General features: G+C 46.5%; 2 protein-coding genes across 2 annotated transcripts in view; one reads left to right on the plus strand and one right to left on the minus strand.

Annotated features, from left to right (window-relative positions):
* The window catches only part of PCGF1 (polycomb group ring finger 1), a 31,323-nt gene extending 15,309 nt beyond the window's left edge, over window positions 1-16,014 (minus strand). The window contains exons 1-3 of the mRNA XM_078861582.1: window positions 15,871-16,014; window positions 14,256-14,361; window positions 13,297-13,449 (exon numbers count right to left, since the gene is read on the minus strand). Of these exons, the coding sequence (XP_078717708.1) occupies window positions 13,297-13,449; window positions 14,256-14,361; window positions 15,871-16,014 (403 nt within the window). The remainder of the gene's footprint in view (window positions 1-13,296; window positions 13,450-14,255; window positions 14,362-15,870) is intronic.
* LOC144935256 (myogenesis-regulating glycosidase-like) lies at window positions 365-9,753 on the plus strand. The gene is made up of 5 exons (XM_078861826.1): window positions 365-556; window positions 2,957-3,163; window positions 4,056-4,180; window positions 7,097-7,761; window positions 8,801-9,753. Exons 1-5 carry the CDS (start codon window positions 395-397, stop codon window positions 9,751-9,753), a joined length of 2,112 nt encoding a protein of 703 aa, XP_078717952.1. The 5' UTR covers window positions 365-394.
* Window positions 16,015-16,653: the final 639 nt, after the last annotated feature.

Below are 16,653 nucleotides of genomic sequence, written 5' to 3' on the forward strand. Positions count from 1 at the left end.
CCCCCCCCAGAATACAATGCAAATATTTACAGAGCCAAACACACACCGACTACTACTGCTACTACTGCGAGTCAGCCTCACGAAGACCAAATAGCCGAGAGGCGGGACGAATCCATTTCAAGTGAAAACAATCACAACCAAACGGTTACGCCGGCTGGTCAGCCACAAATGACGGTGACGCAAACTCTACCTTTGGAACACCCAATCTCTTTTTGTTCGTCATATCTGCTTCAGAGTGGGCCATTAAGATTTCACGAATTGCTGTTGGTTTGTTAATGTGTAAGTAGGACCTGGCACGGGTTGTTGTTTTTCCCGCCCCTTCCGAGTTTGTGGCAGTTATGGTAAACGAGTGTTTGGCAGTCATCTTTCCGGGACAGCAGACTTCAGCCGGGAGATGGTGTCGCCTTTAAAAATGAACATGGGCTCCAAAAAGTCTTCACGAGCTATGAACGTGCTCGCTGTCATCATGAACGTGACGGTCGTGGTCGTCATCGCTGTGCTCTTGTGGTATTTCATTGCCTTCGATCCAAGCGCTAAAAAGGAAACCGCAGACGAGGTACGCAAAGCAGAACAGTCACCACGCTTCTGTGTTCAGATTCTAATTGTTTGCTTAATCGTGACTTATTGCAATGTCACTGTTAGACTCTACTCTGAATATTGTTAGGCTTTGATTAGGAAGACTTGTAATAGTGTTGTATCCACGTTGGTACTCATGATATTGGTTATCATAAATTATGCATGGATTTTTCAAACTAATGGGTTGGATATTGGAATGCATGATAATGTGAGTTTGTGGTCCATCATGTCAACTGCTGTTAAAAAGATCTTGACTTAAAGCTTTCGTGACTGCAGGAATTCACATTCTTTGGGTCTTTCGGTAAAGCCACGTAGATAGAACAAATAATAAAAATAATAACAAAATCAGCAGCTCTCCCGCTATATTTTTCACCGGATGACGATTGCTTGTGTTGCGATCGAAACGTCGTGTTATTGTTATTATTTGTACGATTTGTTCTATCTACGTGGCTTTACCGAAAGACCCAAAAAATATGCTGTTAAAAACTTCTGTTTCCACGCACGCGAGTCCTGCGGCTGCGAATGAATGGGTAAATTAAATGTATGCTCCAGGAATAAAGTAAATTTTTAAAAATGTCAATCTTTGAAGAATGCACATATAAAAAAAATATTTGAATGTAGTTTCGGAATAAATCAATGCAGCCGGGTGAACCACACTTCTGATGGAGCGAGTGTGAGTGCGTGGGTTAGTGCATTTATGAATGTTCATGTAAATATAGATTACATGTTTGTTTTGTTTATTGTGAAGCATCTGGAGAAGCGGTTACATGTAGATGCTGTATAAATCTAAAATGCATTGAAAAGTGCATTGTGTATTGAAATTCACTTGATCTGGGGCTGCGATGTGCCCAGGAGATGGCAGTGGTGCATTAAAGTTAATCCATTTGAGAGCGACTTTAGAGTATTAACCCCTCATAAGCATGTTTTCTCCAGCCATCCCAGTTTCATCCTCCATGCCAAAAACTCATTAACAGGACTGGCCAAACATCCCAATGCAGAACCATCCTCAAAAAGAGTTCCAAGACTCGGCAAATCTTCCTGAACAAATAAAGTGCACTATTATCATTACATCACCTGCTATGACATATGCAATAGAAACACATGGACATTGACAAAGATATTAACACATGCTAAAAAGCACACAAAGAAACAGAGACAAGCAGACAAACATAAGATCAGATAACATTTCACAAATAACACAATCAATTGACTGGAAAGTGGTTTGGGAAGCACACATTGCAAGAAGACACGATGTCCGGTGGTCGAGACTAACGACTAGGTGGCAGCCAAAGAAAGGAACATGTCCGAGAAGACATCCACTGCAGAGATGGAGCGACAATATCAGCTTGTGTGCAGGTATTCATCTTCTTGGTTCTTTCGGTGAAGTCACGTAGAAGGGAAGTAATAAAATAATAATAATAAACATTATATATATTTTTTTATTACTTCCCTTCTACGTGACTTTACCGAAAGAACCAAGAAGATGAATCCCTGCAGTCACGAAAGCTTTAAATCGAAATTGTGTGCAGGTGTTAGGTGGATTGTTGTACCACAGGAACGTGAGAGATGGTGACAACTTGACGATATAGCCTTCATCCATCAGTGGAGAGATCGTGGCTAACAACGGGTACAAGTGTATATGAGCTTTTAGGTTAATTAGATTTACATTTTCCAATTACCGAATCACCAATCTCATTCAGCAAGCAGTAGATCGATGAGGCGTGATGATGACGATGCTGAAAAGGGGGGTCGCGCTTTGCGAGATGTTAGCTACCTCGCCTGGTATACACGAGGTCGTGGGTTCGATCCCGACCCTGACGCCTGTATATTTGGAGTTTGCGGTGTTTCTCTGCCCGTGGTCATGTGGATTTTTCTCCAGGTCCTCCGGTTTTCCCTCCACATTCAGGAACATGTGTTTTAGAGTATTTGGCTACTATAAATTTCCACATAAGCCACTTCGTTGAGCTATCATTTGTGGTCAGGTCGCCGCTGAAAAAGAGCTACATATCTCAGTGGGCCTTCCCAGTTAAAATTAAAAAGTAGTAAATTTCGATTTAAAGCTTTCGTGACTGCAGGGATTCATCTACTTGGTTCTTTCGGTAAAGTCACGTAGAATAGAAATAATAAAAATAAAACATAATAAAATAATTCTCACGACGTTTCGGCCACAACGCAAGCAGCCGTCCTCAGGTGGAGAACACTCTGTCTGTCTTCTCGACAGACCTGTTCTCCACCTGAGGAAGGCTGCTTGCGTTGTGGCCGAAACGTCGTGAGAATTATGAAATGTTTTATTTTTATTATTTTATTATTTCCATTCTACGTGACTTTACCGAAAGAACCAAGTAGTTGAGTAGATTCATGACACCTGTGTCTCGAGCAGAACGTTCAGCTGGTGAACACGACCGAGCTGGAGCTGCAGACCAACGGCTTCTTGCTGCTGCGAAACCTTGAGGGCAACGTAGTTCTGTCGGGGAGCCTGGGCGTGCCGCGGGGCGCCGCCTGGGACCAGGTCCTCCCTACGGCCTGCAGCGCGGCACCTGGTGCCGGCAAAGTTGCCTGCTGGGAGTGGATCGGCCCGCAGGCTAAGGCAAGGGGGCATCTGCTTGCTTAGGCACCCGCTGGGATTTTTCTCCTGCACCTCTTCTGACGCGTTCTTGCTCCGTCGTTGCCTGTTCCACTGTACGACGCATCACTCCGACGACAGTGTTGTTCTTGTTCTGTGCTGATGCACCACGGATCTACCTTGCAAACTAGCTGGGTAACTTGCTACACAGGACTTTTGCGTGTAACAAATACATTCATTTGTTTTACAGGACCCTATTTCACACAGGTCGCCTCCTCCCATCTAATATATATACAGATGCGTCGTGCTGCAAACTGGAATGCTCTAAAAAGGCTATGAAGATAATAACATGCGCAATTATAATCAAGTATACGCTTGTAACTTATGTTAAAAAACTTGAGTTTGAGGCCACCCCAAACGTGTTCCCCAGAGATCACTGGAAGGAATCTCGAAGGTAGCTCTGTAATATTTTCTTCTGTGGACCGGTCTCTTAACTTAAAGGGTTGCACTGCTTTGCGAGAAATCTGAATGGATAATTTATCTCGTGACACAATGCCAAAAACAATAAACGTGTGCAAATGGACCAAATCAGAAGTTCAACTAAGTTAAAGCAATTAGAAAGCAGGCGACCAGTCATGCATAACTTGGATCACGTAAATTTAATTTGAGCTGAAATGTAATGATATTTGGGACGAGCTCACCTCTACTCAAGTACTTTCGAGGCATGGATTGGTCTAATTAGGTGGGCAAATTTTTTTTACGGTACAGCAAGTGAGCATATTCACCGATCTGTGTGGACCTTTCTAAAAAATATGAAGAAGTTGTCACCCATTGATGCATTCTGGATAAAAAATAAAAAGTTGCATTATAATTCATACCAAAGGGTAGTTTATAATTACACGTGTTTGACGGACAGGTGAAACTAGGAATAAGTGTGAACCACTCGACCACATCAAACATCTCCTGCCACGAGTTCCACTGGGAGACGACCGGCGAGGACTTTGAGCCCTTTGACTGCTTCAGCATGGCCAACGCACACTGGTAAGGATGCCACGTGTTCATAGTGCCATGCGATAAGAATGCACCACCGTGAAAACACAAGCATAACTAAAAACATAGATTGCAATGATTGCAAAGGGAGACCATGTGACATCCCTCAGTGAGAAATGTATGTGCAAAGCTAACGGGACACACACGTACACGCACAGCCCTTCTGCCAATCCACTGCTGGATGAGGGCCTCCCCACACCCGTTGCGGGTCATGGGGGTTAATTGACTGTACCTCAACACGCTGATCAGTGCTGATTGGTGGAGGTACGGAGCACAGACTTTGGAGCATAGTACTGCACAATAGTGCATTTTGCTACACTGCCCTCTGCTGACAACATAGCCCCGCAGCAGCAGCCGTCAACAGCTGTTTCAATTTTGCACGGTGACCACCAATGCAGGCACTGTTCAGGATACACCCTACTTAGTTTGGGGTGCTACGGTGGCGAGATGTTTACTACCTCGCCTGGTATACAGGAAGTCGTGGGTTCGATTCCGACCCTGATGCCTGTATATTTGGAGTTTGCATGTCTCTCTCCATGGTTGCGTGAATTTTTCTCTGGGTCCTCCGATTTTTCCCTCCACATTTAGAATCAACGTGTGTTTTTGAGTATTTGGCCGTTATAAGTTTCCACATGATAAGCCACTTCTTTGAGCTATCATTTGTGGCCAGGTCGCTTCTGAAAAAGAGTGATATAGCTCAGTGGACCTAACCTGGTAAAATAAAAATAAAACAATATTTTTAATGTTTATCTTCTGAGATTGGACACAATCCGGGCGATTTGGTCCAATATACTGAACCAAATTATACATTTTCCCTTGCGTACATTGTGACGGCCGTGAATCAGCACCAACGAAGACGGTGGCAAAGCACGTTCAGTCTCTACTTCTACGCCAACGAGGTCGGCAGCGTGCCGCTCCCGAGTCGCATGCGGCTCTTTAAGGACTGCTTCGGGACTTATTAGGGACCGCCATCTCGTATTCATATTCTTAGGTTTTTTAGGTAAAGTCAAGTAAACATTTTTACTTGATACAGCTGTCGTGGCTGTGACGGTTCCACCTGAAGACGGAAGCTTGTGTTGCCTCCGAAACGTCGTGATTTTTATTTTATTTTTATTAATTTTAATGTTTTGTCCTACGTGACTTTACCGAAAAAACCTAAGAATATGAATCCTTGCAGTCACGAACGCTTCACATCTAGAATCTCGTATTCATCACGTGCATCGCAGTGCTTGAAATATTGAGTTTTTTTACAGAAAAAAAAAATTAGCTCTTCTTTATTATTTTGGTTCTACACCAATGCTCGTGCACTACCAACTGTTTCATTCGGTTTTGCACGCAGAAATGTTCGCAAAATTGGTCAAGAAAATTTCAAGTTAACGTTTATGTCGATATTAACAAATTTAATACGATAGCTGTGAGGTGAAGGTTTCTTTGCTTTTATCAGCAACATTAAAATCACAAACATCTCTTGCAAGCGCAATTCACTTTTGCTGTTTCACAAACAAGCGCTGCCAACATACTCTTAGTTCTTTCGGTAAAGTCACGTAGGTAAAAAATGAAATTAAAATTAATAAAAATAAAACAATAAAAATCACGACGTTTCGGAGGCAACACAAGTTTGTGTTGCCTCCGAAACGTCGTGATTTTTTGCCTCCGAAACGTCGTGATTTTTATTGTTTTATTTTTATTAATTTTTATTTCATGTTTTACCTACGTGACTTTACCGAAAGAACTAAGAGTATGAATCCTTGCAGTCACGAAAGCTTCAAATCTAGAAGCGCTGCCAACGCTTGTTTTTAATCTTGCCACCAGACAGCTGGCAAACAGGGGCTCTATGTCCTTGTGTTTCTCTATAATTATAAAAAATATATGAGAACACCTAAATAAATGAAAGGGAAATTTGAAACCACTCACGGCGATGTTTACGAGCTGCCCATGTTCTGCTCTGGTGTTGAATGCCAATATAAATGACGACTGTCAATAGAGTTGGGCGATTCCTACAAGAATCGTATTCGATTCCTACCATTCCACCCTGGTTGGTTACTGCAGGAATCACGATTCTTGGAATGGGCGTGTCTCACGTTAACGTCTTGGTACATTTGGATAGCATCTTCAATTTGAAAAAATAAAACTCAGTCCTGACAGGAAAAACCACGTGGAGCACACAGTCTCGGCAGTGAGGGTGGTTCCAGTGGTAGTGCCGGTAGTCTGAGTAGTAGCATTTGTGGTCCCAACTCTAACGATCAGAGTAGACACACACACACAAAGTGTTTTCAGTCGTCCCTCGGTTAGTGTTTTTAATCCCTTCCACGAAAACTACTGTTAACCGAAATAACTGTTAATCGAATTTACTTATAAGTTGGAAAAAAAGGAGAAAGCACGGAGTCTGCAAGAGAGCTGTTTCCACTGCCAAAACAGAAAACATCATGTAAACAAAGCTTGTCGGGGTCTCAACACTCATAAATGGGCGTCGCTGATTGGTCATGGCATGCTCAGCCCACTTACGAGTGCTCGGATAGGTCGAAATTGGCGCCGCGTGCATAACATAAACATACTGTTTCTCCAAATGTTTACATTCGTCGAAACCACGGAGTCCTATGGGAGGCAAAACGTTCACCAAATAACCGTTAATCGATGTCACTGTTAACCAAGGAACTACTGTATATATATACCCGTATATACGCGGAAATATCTAAATGTTATTTATAAGCCCAGTCGAGTATCCTCAAGCTGTCTCCAGCTCTCCCGGTCCAGCCACATTTCCATATATCCACAAAAATAACGTAATTAATTACCAAAAGTAGTAGGCAAAAAAAAAAGTGAACAGTAAAATTTACAGCTGATGTGATGATGAATCCACAGTGGATGACCCGTTAACAAACAGCAGCTTTCTTCTCTCCCATCCAGGTACGGTGCTGCGGAGATGTACTCGCAGAGGTGGCCCATCAACTCGTGGAACAAGACCATGTCCTTCTACCTGTCGGGCGACATGTTCTCGGACGAGCAGCAGTACGGTTCTCTGCTCGAGCGCTACTGGCTCTCCTCGGCGGGCGCGGCGCTATGGGGGGACGCCGCCAGCCCACTCCACGCCAGCATCAACGGCGACGGCGACGGCCGCATCTGCCTCAAGGGCTCCTACCGCAACGCCCCCTACCCATACCCCGCGGCGGGCGCGGGGACCGTGCCGCCGGCCAGCCTGCGCTACGCCACGTGCTCGGGGCCGGACATCGTGAGCACGCACGCCCACGTGGTCTCCGAGCGGCTGGGGAGGCCCACGGACGTGCCAGACGAGCGGATGATCCGGCGCCCTGTCTGGTCGACGTGGGCGCGCTACAAGGTGGGCATCAACCAGAGCAGTGTGCTCGGCTACGCGCGCGAGATCCTCGCCAACAACTTCAGCAACAGCCAGCTGGAGATCGACGACGGCTACGAGACGCACTACGGAGACTTCACCTTCGACCCCGACAAATTCCCGGACGCAGCGGGGATGGTGCGTGAGCTCAAGGCGATGGGCTTCCGCGTCACCACATGGGTCACGCCCTTCATCAACACGGACTCGCCCAGTTTTAAAGGTGACGGTGTAACCGGGGGCTTACATCCACACGGAAATGCACTTTGGGTCGCTGGTAACTATTTACTACGACAATTTTTTATTTTACAAGGTAAGGCCCACTGAGTTATGTAGCTCTTTTCCAGAAGTGACCCGGCCACAAATGATAACTCGATGAAGTGGCTTAAAATGTGGAAATGTAAAGCAGCAAAATACTCTAACACGCATGTTTTTAAATGTGGGAAAAAAAACGGAGGACCCGGTAGAAAATCCATGCGGCCACAGGGAGAACGTGCAAACTCCAAATATACAGGCACCAGGGTTGGGATCGAAACCAAAACCTCCTGTATACCAGGCGAGGTAGTTAACATCTCGCCACCGTGGAGCTCCTGGATTGGAGTAGGCGCCTGACTAGTATTCGCAGCCATAGCGGAAGGTATACTGGATGTGGTGTGCCGTGTGCAAAAACATTTTGCAGGTCACCAACCCGGACACACCTGGCTAAAATTGCGCCCCTCTGTAAAATGCAACGAGTGCTCAAAAACAAAGACGTGAATTAGATTGTGTGTGTGTGAATGTTAAAGGCATCTTGTAGATTCCATCAGATTTGTTGTTGATTTTTTTTATATCGTGTGATGTTAACACAGATTTGCCAGTGAGGAAGACGACTGGTTTTCTGTGACTGTTTTTAGTATTGAGGGAACAAGATAACAGAACATATTTAAACAAATCTATGGTTTTACATATTGCAGGAAAATTATTAAAGGTTTCTTTTCATTTTTACAAGTAATACTTTTTTCCACATTTTATTTTTGTGGAGAGACGGATGTAGGATTATTTATTGACTATAATACCAATGATGCTCCAAAACAGCGGACCATATGCTTTACTATGAATGATAATAATCAGTCGTTCACCTGGATTTGACACTCCCATTGACTTGCATAAATGCCCTTGATATATAACTAACAACTCCCACACAGGCAGGAGTTGGCATGCACAATGATCAATTCTGGATCTGCACGCTCGCAAATACCGTGCGTTCTCGTTTGCGCGTGTAGAAGGGGCAGACAGAGGCTACTTCATCAAGGCCGAAAAAAACCACGTGCCGGGCCTGATCAGGTGGTGGAACGGAATAGGTGCGACCGTTGACATGACCAACCCGCTGGCGCGCTCCTGGTACGTCGCCAAGCTGGAGCACGTCCGCACCACCTACGGCATCGACTCCTTCAAGTTCGACGCGGGCGAGATCAACTACCTCCCTCCGCGCTTCGTGACGCGCGCGCCAATGGTGAACCCCGGCATTTACACTAAGCTGTACGCCGAGACGGCGGCACGCTTCGGAGGCCAGGTCGAGCTGCGTGCCGGATGGCAAGGCCAGCACCTGCCCGTCTTCTACCGCATGATGGACAAGGACTCCAACTGGGGCTACAGCAAGGGGCTGCTCACGCTCGTGCCCACGGCCCTCACCTTCAGCGTGCTTGGCTACCCGTTCATCCTGCCGGACATGATCGGCGGCAACGCCTACGAGGGCGGCTTCCACGGCACCGACTTCCGGCCCGAAGAGGAACTGTACATCCGCTGGCTCGAAGTCACCGCCTTCATGCCGGTCATGCAGTTCTCCATCTCTCCCTGGCAGTACGCCGGTAACTCTACGCACGACGTGGTGGGAATCTCGCGCCATTACGCCGCGCTGCACGAGACCATCGTGTCAGACCACATCGTGCACTTCGCGCACGAGGCCGTGCGCACGGGATCGCCGGTCATCCGGCCCATCTGGTGGCTGGAGCCACGCGGCCACGAGGCGCTCACCAGCGACGACGAGTTTCTTATCGGAGACCGCGTGCTGGTGGCTCCCGTCGTGCGCAAGGGCGCCTTGAAGCGCAACGTCTACGTGCCGGGGCCGGGGCTGACGTGGCGCGACGAGATGACCGGCGAGCGTGTGGCCGGCGGCGGCTGGTTGCTCGACTATCCCGTCCCCATCGACAAGATCCCTTGGTTTACCAGGGTGTAGTCTCACAGTGGTAGAGAGGGTAAAGCCTATTCTTATTTTTTCATCATGTAAATCGCACGCGAGCATGCCTCTTTTTTGTGTGCTTGGTATGTAACGGTTTGCCCACCCTCGTTATTTGATAATTTATCACGATTTGGGGTCGTCATTTCACTCTATTTTAAAACTGTGGTGAATAATAATGACTTGAACTCATGAGGCACTTTTTACAAATGTAGCACCTGTAAAGGCTGCAGAGGTCACATATAAACCAATGACAACATATATGAATCAAACCTATTTGGTGTTCATCGATGAGTGAGCGCATCGTTACATGCCTACTGCATAGCAGGGGTGTAATGATGCAACAATGATTCTTCAGCTTACCATGCATTCATCGTATCGTGCGTGAGAATCTAATATTTTGCATTTCAGCATGTTATATAATACGCTCGCATGACCTCTGCAGCCACTAGAGACGCTATAATGCACTACAGTGATACCTCGGTTCACGAACTTAATTCGTGAACTGACTCTGGTCGCGAACCGAATTGGTCGTGAACCGAGGCACATTTTCCCATAGGGTTCAATGTAAATCCGGTTAATCCGTTCTGACCTTTTTTTTTGGTTTTTGAAGCACAAAAATATGAAACAAATTACAATACACATTAGTACTGTACAGTATAGTAATGTATAAAGAGAGAACACTAACCTTGCATGAGATGACTTCAGTAAGCACTCAAACGGGTGAACTGTACAATACAGTAAGTACAGTATTGTACAGTACAGTAGTACAGTACAGTACTGTATGTGCTAAAAAGCACACCAAAAAGCAAAAAGTCACTGAAAGTGTCTTCACAGTACTCACAGTACTTCTTTCTGCGTCTCTTCTTCTCTCCACGATCTTCCTACAGGAAGTCACGACCACGTGACAGCCTGGAAATAGCATTAAAATGGGCGCGGCTCCTGTTCGTGAACCGAAGCAGATTTTTATGAACTTTTCTGTTCGTGAACCGAAGCGGAGTTCGTGAACCGAAGCAGATTTTTATGAACTTTTCTGTTCGTGAACCGAAGCGGAGTTCGTGAACCGAAGCAGATTTTTATGAACTTTTCTGTTCGTGAACCGAAGCGGAGTTCGTGAACCGAAGCAGATTTTTATGAACTTTTCTGTTCGTGAACCGAAGCGGAGTTCGTGAACCGAAGCAGATTTTTATGAACTTTTCTGTTCGTGAACCGAAGCGGAGTTCGTGAACCGAAGCAGATTTTTATGAACTTTTCTGTTCGTGAACCGAAGCGGAGTTCGTGAACCGAAGCAGATTTTTATGAACTTTTCTGTTCGTGAACCGAAGCGGAGTTCGTGAACCGAAGCAGATTTTTATGAACTTTTCTGTTCGTGAACCGAAGCGGAGTTCGTGAACCGAAGCAGATTTTTATGAACTTTTCTGTTCGTGAACCGAAGCGGAGTTCGTGAACCGGAGCATATTTTTATGAACTTTTCTGTTCGTGAACCGAAGTGGAGTTCGTGAACCGGAGCATATTTTTATGAACTTTTCTGTTCGTGAACCGAAGCGGAGTTCGTGAACCGGAGCATATTTTTATGAACTTTTCTGTTCGTGAACCGAAGCGGAGTTCGTGAACCGGAGCATATTTTTATGAACTTTTCTGTTCGTGAACCGAAGTGGAGTTTGTGAACCGGAGCATATTTTTATGAACTTTTCTGTTCGTGAACCGAAGCGGAGTTCGTGAACCGGAGCATATTTTTATGAACTTTTCTGTTCGTGAACCGAAGTGGAGTTTGTGAACCGGAGCATATTTTTATGAACTTTTCTGTTCGTGAACCGAAGCGGAGTTCGTGAACCGGAGCATATTTTTATGAACTTTTCTGTTCGTGAACCGAAGTGGAGTTTGTGAACCGGATCATATTTTTATGAACTTTTCTGTTCGTGAACCGAAGCGGAGTTCGTGAACCGGAGCAGATTTTTATGAACTTTTCTGTTCGTGAACCGAGTTGTTCGTGAACAGAAGCGTTCGTGAACCGAGGCATCACTGTACACTGTTAGAAAATGTTTCTTGAATCACCAGGGGGACAAATGTGGTATTCATGTCCAGTGTATGTACATTGTAAAGCTACTTTTTTTCTTCATCAACCAAGCACAACAAATGCCTGCAACCTACATGCACATCTCAAAACTGGATGGATGCTGAAAACATCCAATCCAAACTTAATCTAATCCAAGAATCATAAAAAAACTTAAGTCAACTTACTTTTGGGTTTGATGGTATATTGGTTTTTGTCAAGTGCCAAGTTTTGTCAAATAAATGAGTACCAAACTAATCATGTGATTATTTCTGCAATGTATTTTAATGCATGGACTTAAATGTCTACATGATATGACAGCAATTAGCTTTGGATGTTGCAAACACCTCAGTTGCCTCTACCATAAACAAACTAGATCGAGATAAGTACGTCTATTGATGTATGTATGAAAGTTTTATCATCAACACACCACCTATTCCATGACATTTGTATACTTCACCTATTTAATGCCATTTGGGTGGTGCAGTCCTAGCACTTGTGCCCTAAAGCAAGAAGGGCCATGGTTCAATTTCTGACTTGGGCACCTTTCTGTGCCGAGTTTGTATGTTCTCCCACTGTTCTGTATCGGTTTAATTTGAGTTCTCCGGTTTCCTCTCATAGCAAAATGTTTTTTAATGCAACTGATAGTGGCCAAACAATCAAATGCTGAAAAACAAATGTATCTGCAAATTACGCAATTGGGATGAGACGTAGCAACATCGAATACTTGGCAGGACCCTCCTGAAAGAGTCTTGAGACTCAGGGAGAATTTTATGGATAAACAAGCAAACTAATGATAATTTGTCATCTAAATTGTATGGGTTTACATACATGATTCAATGAACATATCGATTTTTTGTTAATATACATATTAGTGAACATAGTGGCCTAGAGTGCCTAGAAGGGTCACATGATCCCATTACATAGAACACATACTTTAAAAAATGTATCCCTCCACGAGTGATTCAATACAAGCTCCGTGAGCTTAAGAATCAATATTGATCAACAAATCGATGCCTCGTTACACCCACAATAACTTGCCAAAAAATCAGAGGTTCATATCATCAAAGTGGCAGTAGTCCCCTCTTCACAGTATTAAGATAGTTTCATAAGCTTACATGCTTCACAGAAGAAGGCCACCTACCATGCAGGTGATGGGGCTTAATTGGCAATAATTCACCCGATTGGTCAGTGAGTGTTGGTCAAGGCAGGGGAGCAGAGACATTGGAGCACTGCACAGTATACAGTGGATGTGTCTGCACTGCCCCCAGCTGACAACACAGCCCTGAAGCAGTCTACAATACCTATTGTATGCAGGGTGGTCACCCTTCCAAGCACTATCCAGGATCTGTGATCTGACAAGATCAGGCCCATTCTGAGTGATTTGGCCAGATGCACAACTGGAACACAAATTTAACAAAGAGAGCAAAACCAAAAAAACCCAGCACGAGCGAAAACATCTTGTCAAAAGAAATGCCACAGCAGCTCACCGTTCTGCAGGCCGGGTACCAGCTTGTACACGATCTCCTGCATCACCCGGTCCAGCTTGAGGTTAAGAAGGGGCTGTGTCTCGTGGATCTTGATGTTGCACATGGGGCAGTGCTTGCTTGTCTGCAGATATTTCACAATGCAGCTCTTGCAGACTACCTCAGCAAACACAAAAAAAAACAATGGCAAACGAATTACACTCACATCTATGTATGTTGGTGGAAACACAGCTGAAATGCCAGTTCTTCTATTTTACAATACATTGTAGTTAACTTGGTTTTCACCTCTTTATATGAAGTACAATCAAGCACTGCTCGCACACTCACCTGTCTTCTACAAAAAGCACAATCGGTTTTCACGTCGTTTTTTTATGTTCCCAGACTTGCTGTTTATTTGAATTAATAAAAGGGTTTAAAATAATCTACAGTCTAAATCGAAAGTTCTATCCAATTTTAAAATGTATCCCACTCACAATCGGCATACATGCCCATGATCAGCCATGAGCTATGCTGGATGAAGGCCTCCCCATGCTGTTTCTACCTCTCAGGGTTTCCTGCACAAGCCAATTTAATCACTCCAATTCCTCCTCGGACATTCTCAGAACATGTATCCCTCTTTAGCCGCCACTCCTTTGTTAGTTTTGACCACTAGCCATCATCGCTAATCTAGGTTTACCGCAGAACTCCTGATGAAGACCACATACGCTGTGTTGTGCCCTCCTTGTCTGGCAGTTTTGAAGCAATGAAAACAAACTTTAAAGTTCCAGTGAGCACCTGCTTTTGCATGTGGGAATATCATAATCTGCATTGAGACTGGAGGATATAGACAGAATTTAGACGGGTTTTAACATATTCTCTCAAATATGTGTAAAGTGTCCTTGTAAAAGCGGAGTAACGTCTCCAGCTTCTTATTACAAACCCATGCAAGTGTGGTGTAAGGTTACGTGATCTCTTTAACTCACACGTGTGCAGACATTCTGTTATGGTGGTGGCATCCACAAAGTACCCGGCGCAGAGTATACACACGATGTGTTCGTTCAGCTCCTTAATTTTCACGTTCACCTCCTCCTGTAGGGGAGACAAAGCCAAGATTCACGACCAACATCGATCAACATATCGGCGCAGCATGAACGCACACCGAGACGCGACATTGACCCCCCTTGGTTAGCTTTGAAGACCGCAGTGGCAAGTGCTGTTAGGGAAAACTTCCACTGACAGCACTGCACACATTGAGATGGTGTAGTCAGAAACATACCTGGCCGCCTTTGTTTCCCTTCACATACCACCAAGTATGTACAAAAAATGTCAGTGTCTTAGGAGTCCCAAGACAGATTCAGATGCCACTCGCCGCTGATGTTTTACAAAGGCAGGTATGGAACTATGTTGTTAGCGAGCAGCTTTAAAGGCTAACACGGCGCACGATGGGGGGGGGAGGTGGGTGGCCAGCAATGACACCCGGCCGCATTTGTCTCCCTAGCAGCGATGTTTACACACCGCACCATGTACTCACTTGAGGCTGAGTCGATCTAGGGGAGGGCCAGAACCGGTTCAGAACATCGTCACCGATGTTGGCCGTAAGCGGGAATCGAACTCGGGTCGCCGGGTTCGTAACGCAGCGCGCTAACCACTACGCCACCGCTCCCCACACACATGTAACATGCATGACTACTGCACACACAAATACGCAACACAAGCACACACAAACACCGAATTGGATACGCTTATACACGTACAGTAGTACATCGTACCGCTAATACGCCACACAATACACAACATTCGGCACACATCAGTTATTCATGATGACATGCACTGTACAAAGACAAAGACCCCCCGTATAGCCTAACAGACTGTAGGGGCAAGTGCTGTTAGCCAGTAGCACCTGTGAAGGCCGGCACGGTACACGAGGAGGTGGGTGGCCAACACCACGCCCGACCGCCTTTGTCTCCCCAGTGGCGATGTTTACACACCTTACCAGGACACTCATTATTTGGTTCTTTCGGTAAAGTCACGGAGATAGAAATAAATAAATTTGCTTCAAATAATAACAAACACATTTTAGGCTGAGTCGATCTAGGGGAGGCCCAGGACCGGTTCAAATAATCGTCACCGGTATTAGCCGTGAGCGGGAATCGAACCCGGGTCGCCGGGTTCGTAGCGCAGCGTGGCGCTAACCGCTGCGCCACCGCTCCCCACTGCACACACAGACACACACGCACTGACCCTGCACGCAGTCACACTTCTTACACATTCTATTAACAGAGACGCACACAACAACAACAACAAACACTCCCCCACCACGCGTTCGCCACTCAGTCCTCCTCTCCCTCAAACTCCCCCCCCCTCCCACCCACACCGCTACCCGGCCCTCTGTACCCTGCCGGGTCGCAGCAACCTTCCGCGGGCAGCCCACTCAGGCAAGCGAGGGGGGCCCGACTCGCGGCCTAGGCGATTTCTCTCCCCCAACCTTCGGGCGACGCCCGGACTCCGCCGCGGCCCGCGCAGCGTCGGTGATCGCGAGCCGCCGTCGTCGCACGCGGCTCGAAACACCCCCCCTGAAGCCCAGGCCGAGCCCCTCACCTCGTTGCGCAGCGGGTCGAGCTTGTAGACGCTCTGCAGCTGGTTGCGGAGCCTCATGGCGTTGGCCAGCGGAGTGTCGGACGCCATTGTCCGCGTCCGTGCGGCGGCGCGGCGCAGGACCCCCGCCGCCATCGCCCATTGCATTTCCCAGCGCGGATCGGCGCCGTAAGGGCACCCCCCACCCCACACACCCCCCACACCACCCCCACCCCACGCACCCCCCACAAACCCCCCCCACACACACCACCCCCACCCCACACACCCCCCACAGACCCCCCCACCCCCGCACACCACCCCCACCTTGCGCTACCCCCCACCTCACGCACCCCCCACCCCACGCACCCCCCCCACCCCACGAACCCCCCCACCCCACGAACCCCCCCACCCCACACACCCCCCACACCACCCCCACCCCCCACAAACCCCCCCCACACACACCACCCCCACCCCACGCACCCCCCACACCACCCCCACCCCACACACCCCCCCTAACACCCCCCCCCCCCTGACACCAGCTGTGCTAGAACGACACGAGGACACGCACACGCGGAGCAGCAAGCAAACACCGTTGTTGACTTGAAAATATCATATTTTTGGTTCTTTCGGTAAAGTCACGTAGATAGAAGATAATATAATAATAAATTGGAAATTATAAAAGCAAAAAACCCACGACGTTTCGGAGAGAAAAGAGAAAATAGCACCTCCGTTCGTGAATTTATTTACATGTACTGTATATATATTTTTAAATAACTTTAACGCGACCAATATCAGCCACAATGTAGT

This window comes from Lampetra fluviatilis, chromosome 12 (assembly GCF_964198595.1).
Source record: "Lampetra fluviatilis chromosome 12, kcLamFluv1.1, whole genome shotgun sequence".
NCBI lineage: Eukaryota > Metazoa > Chordata > Hyperoartia > Petromyzontiformes > Petromyzontidae > Lampetra > Lampetra fluviatilis.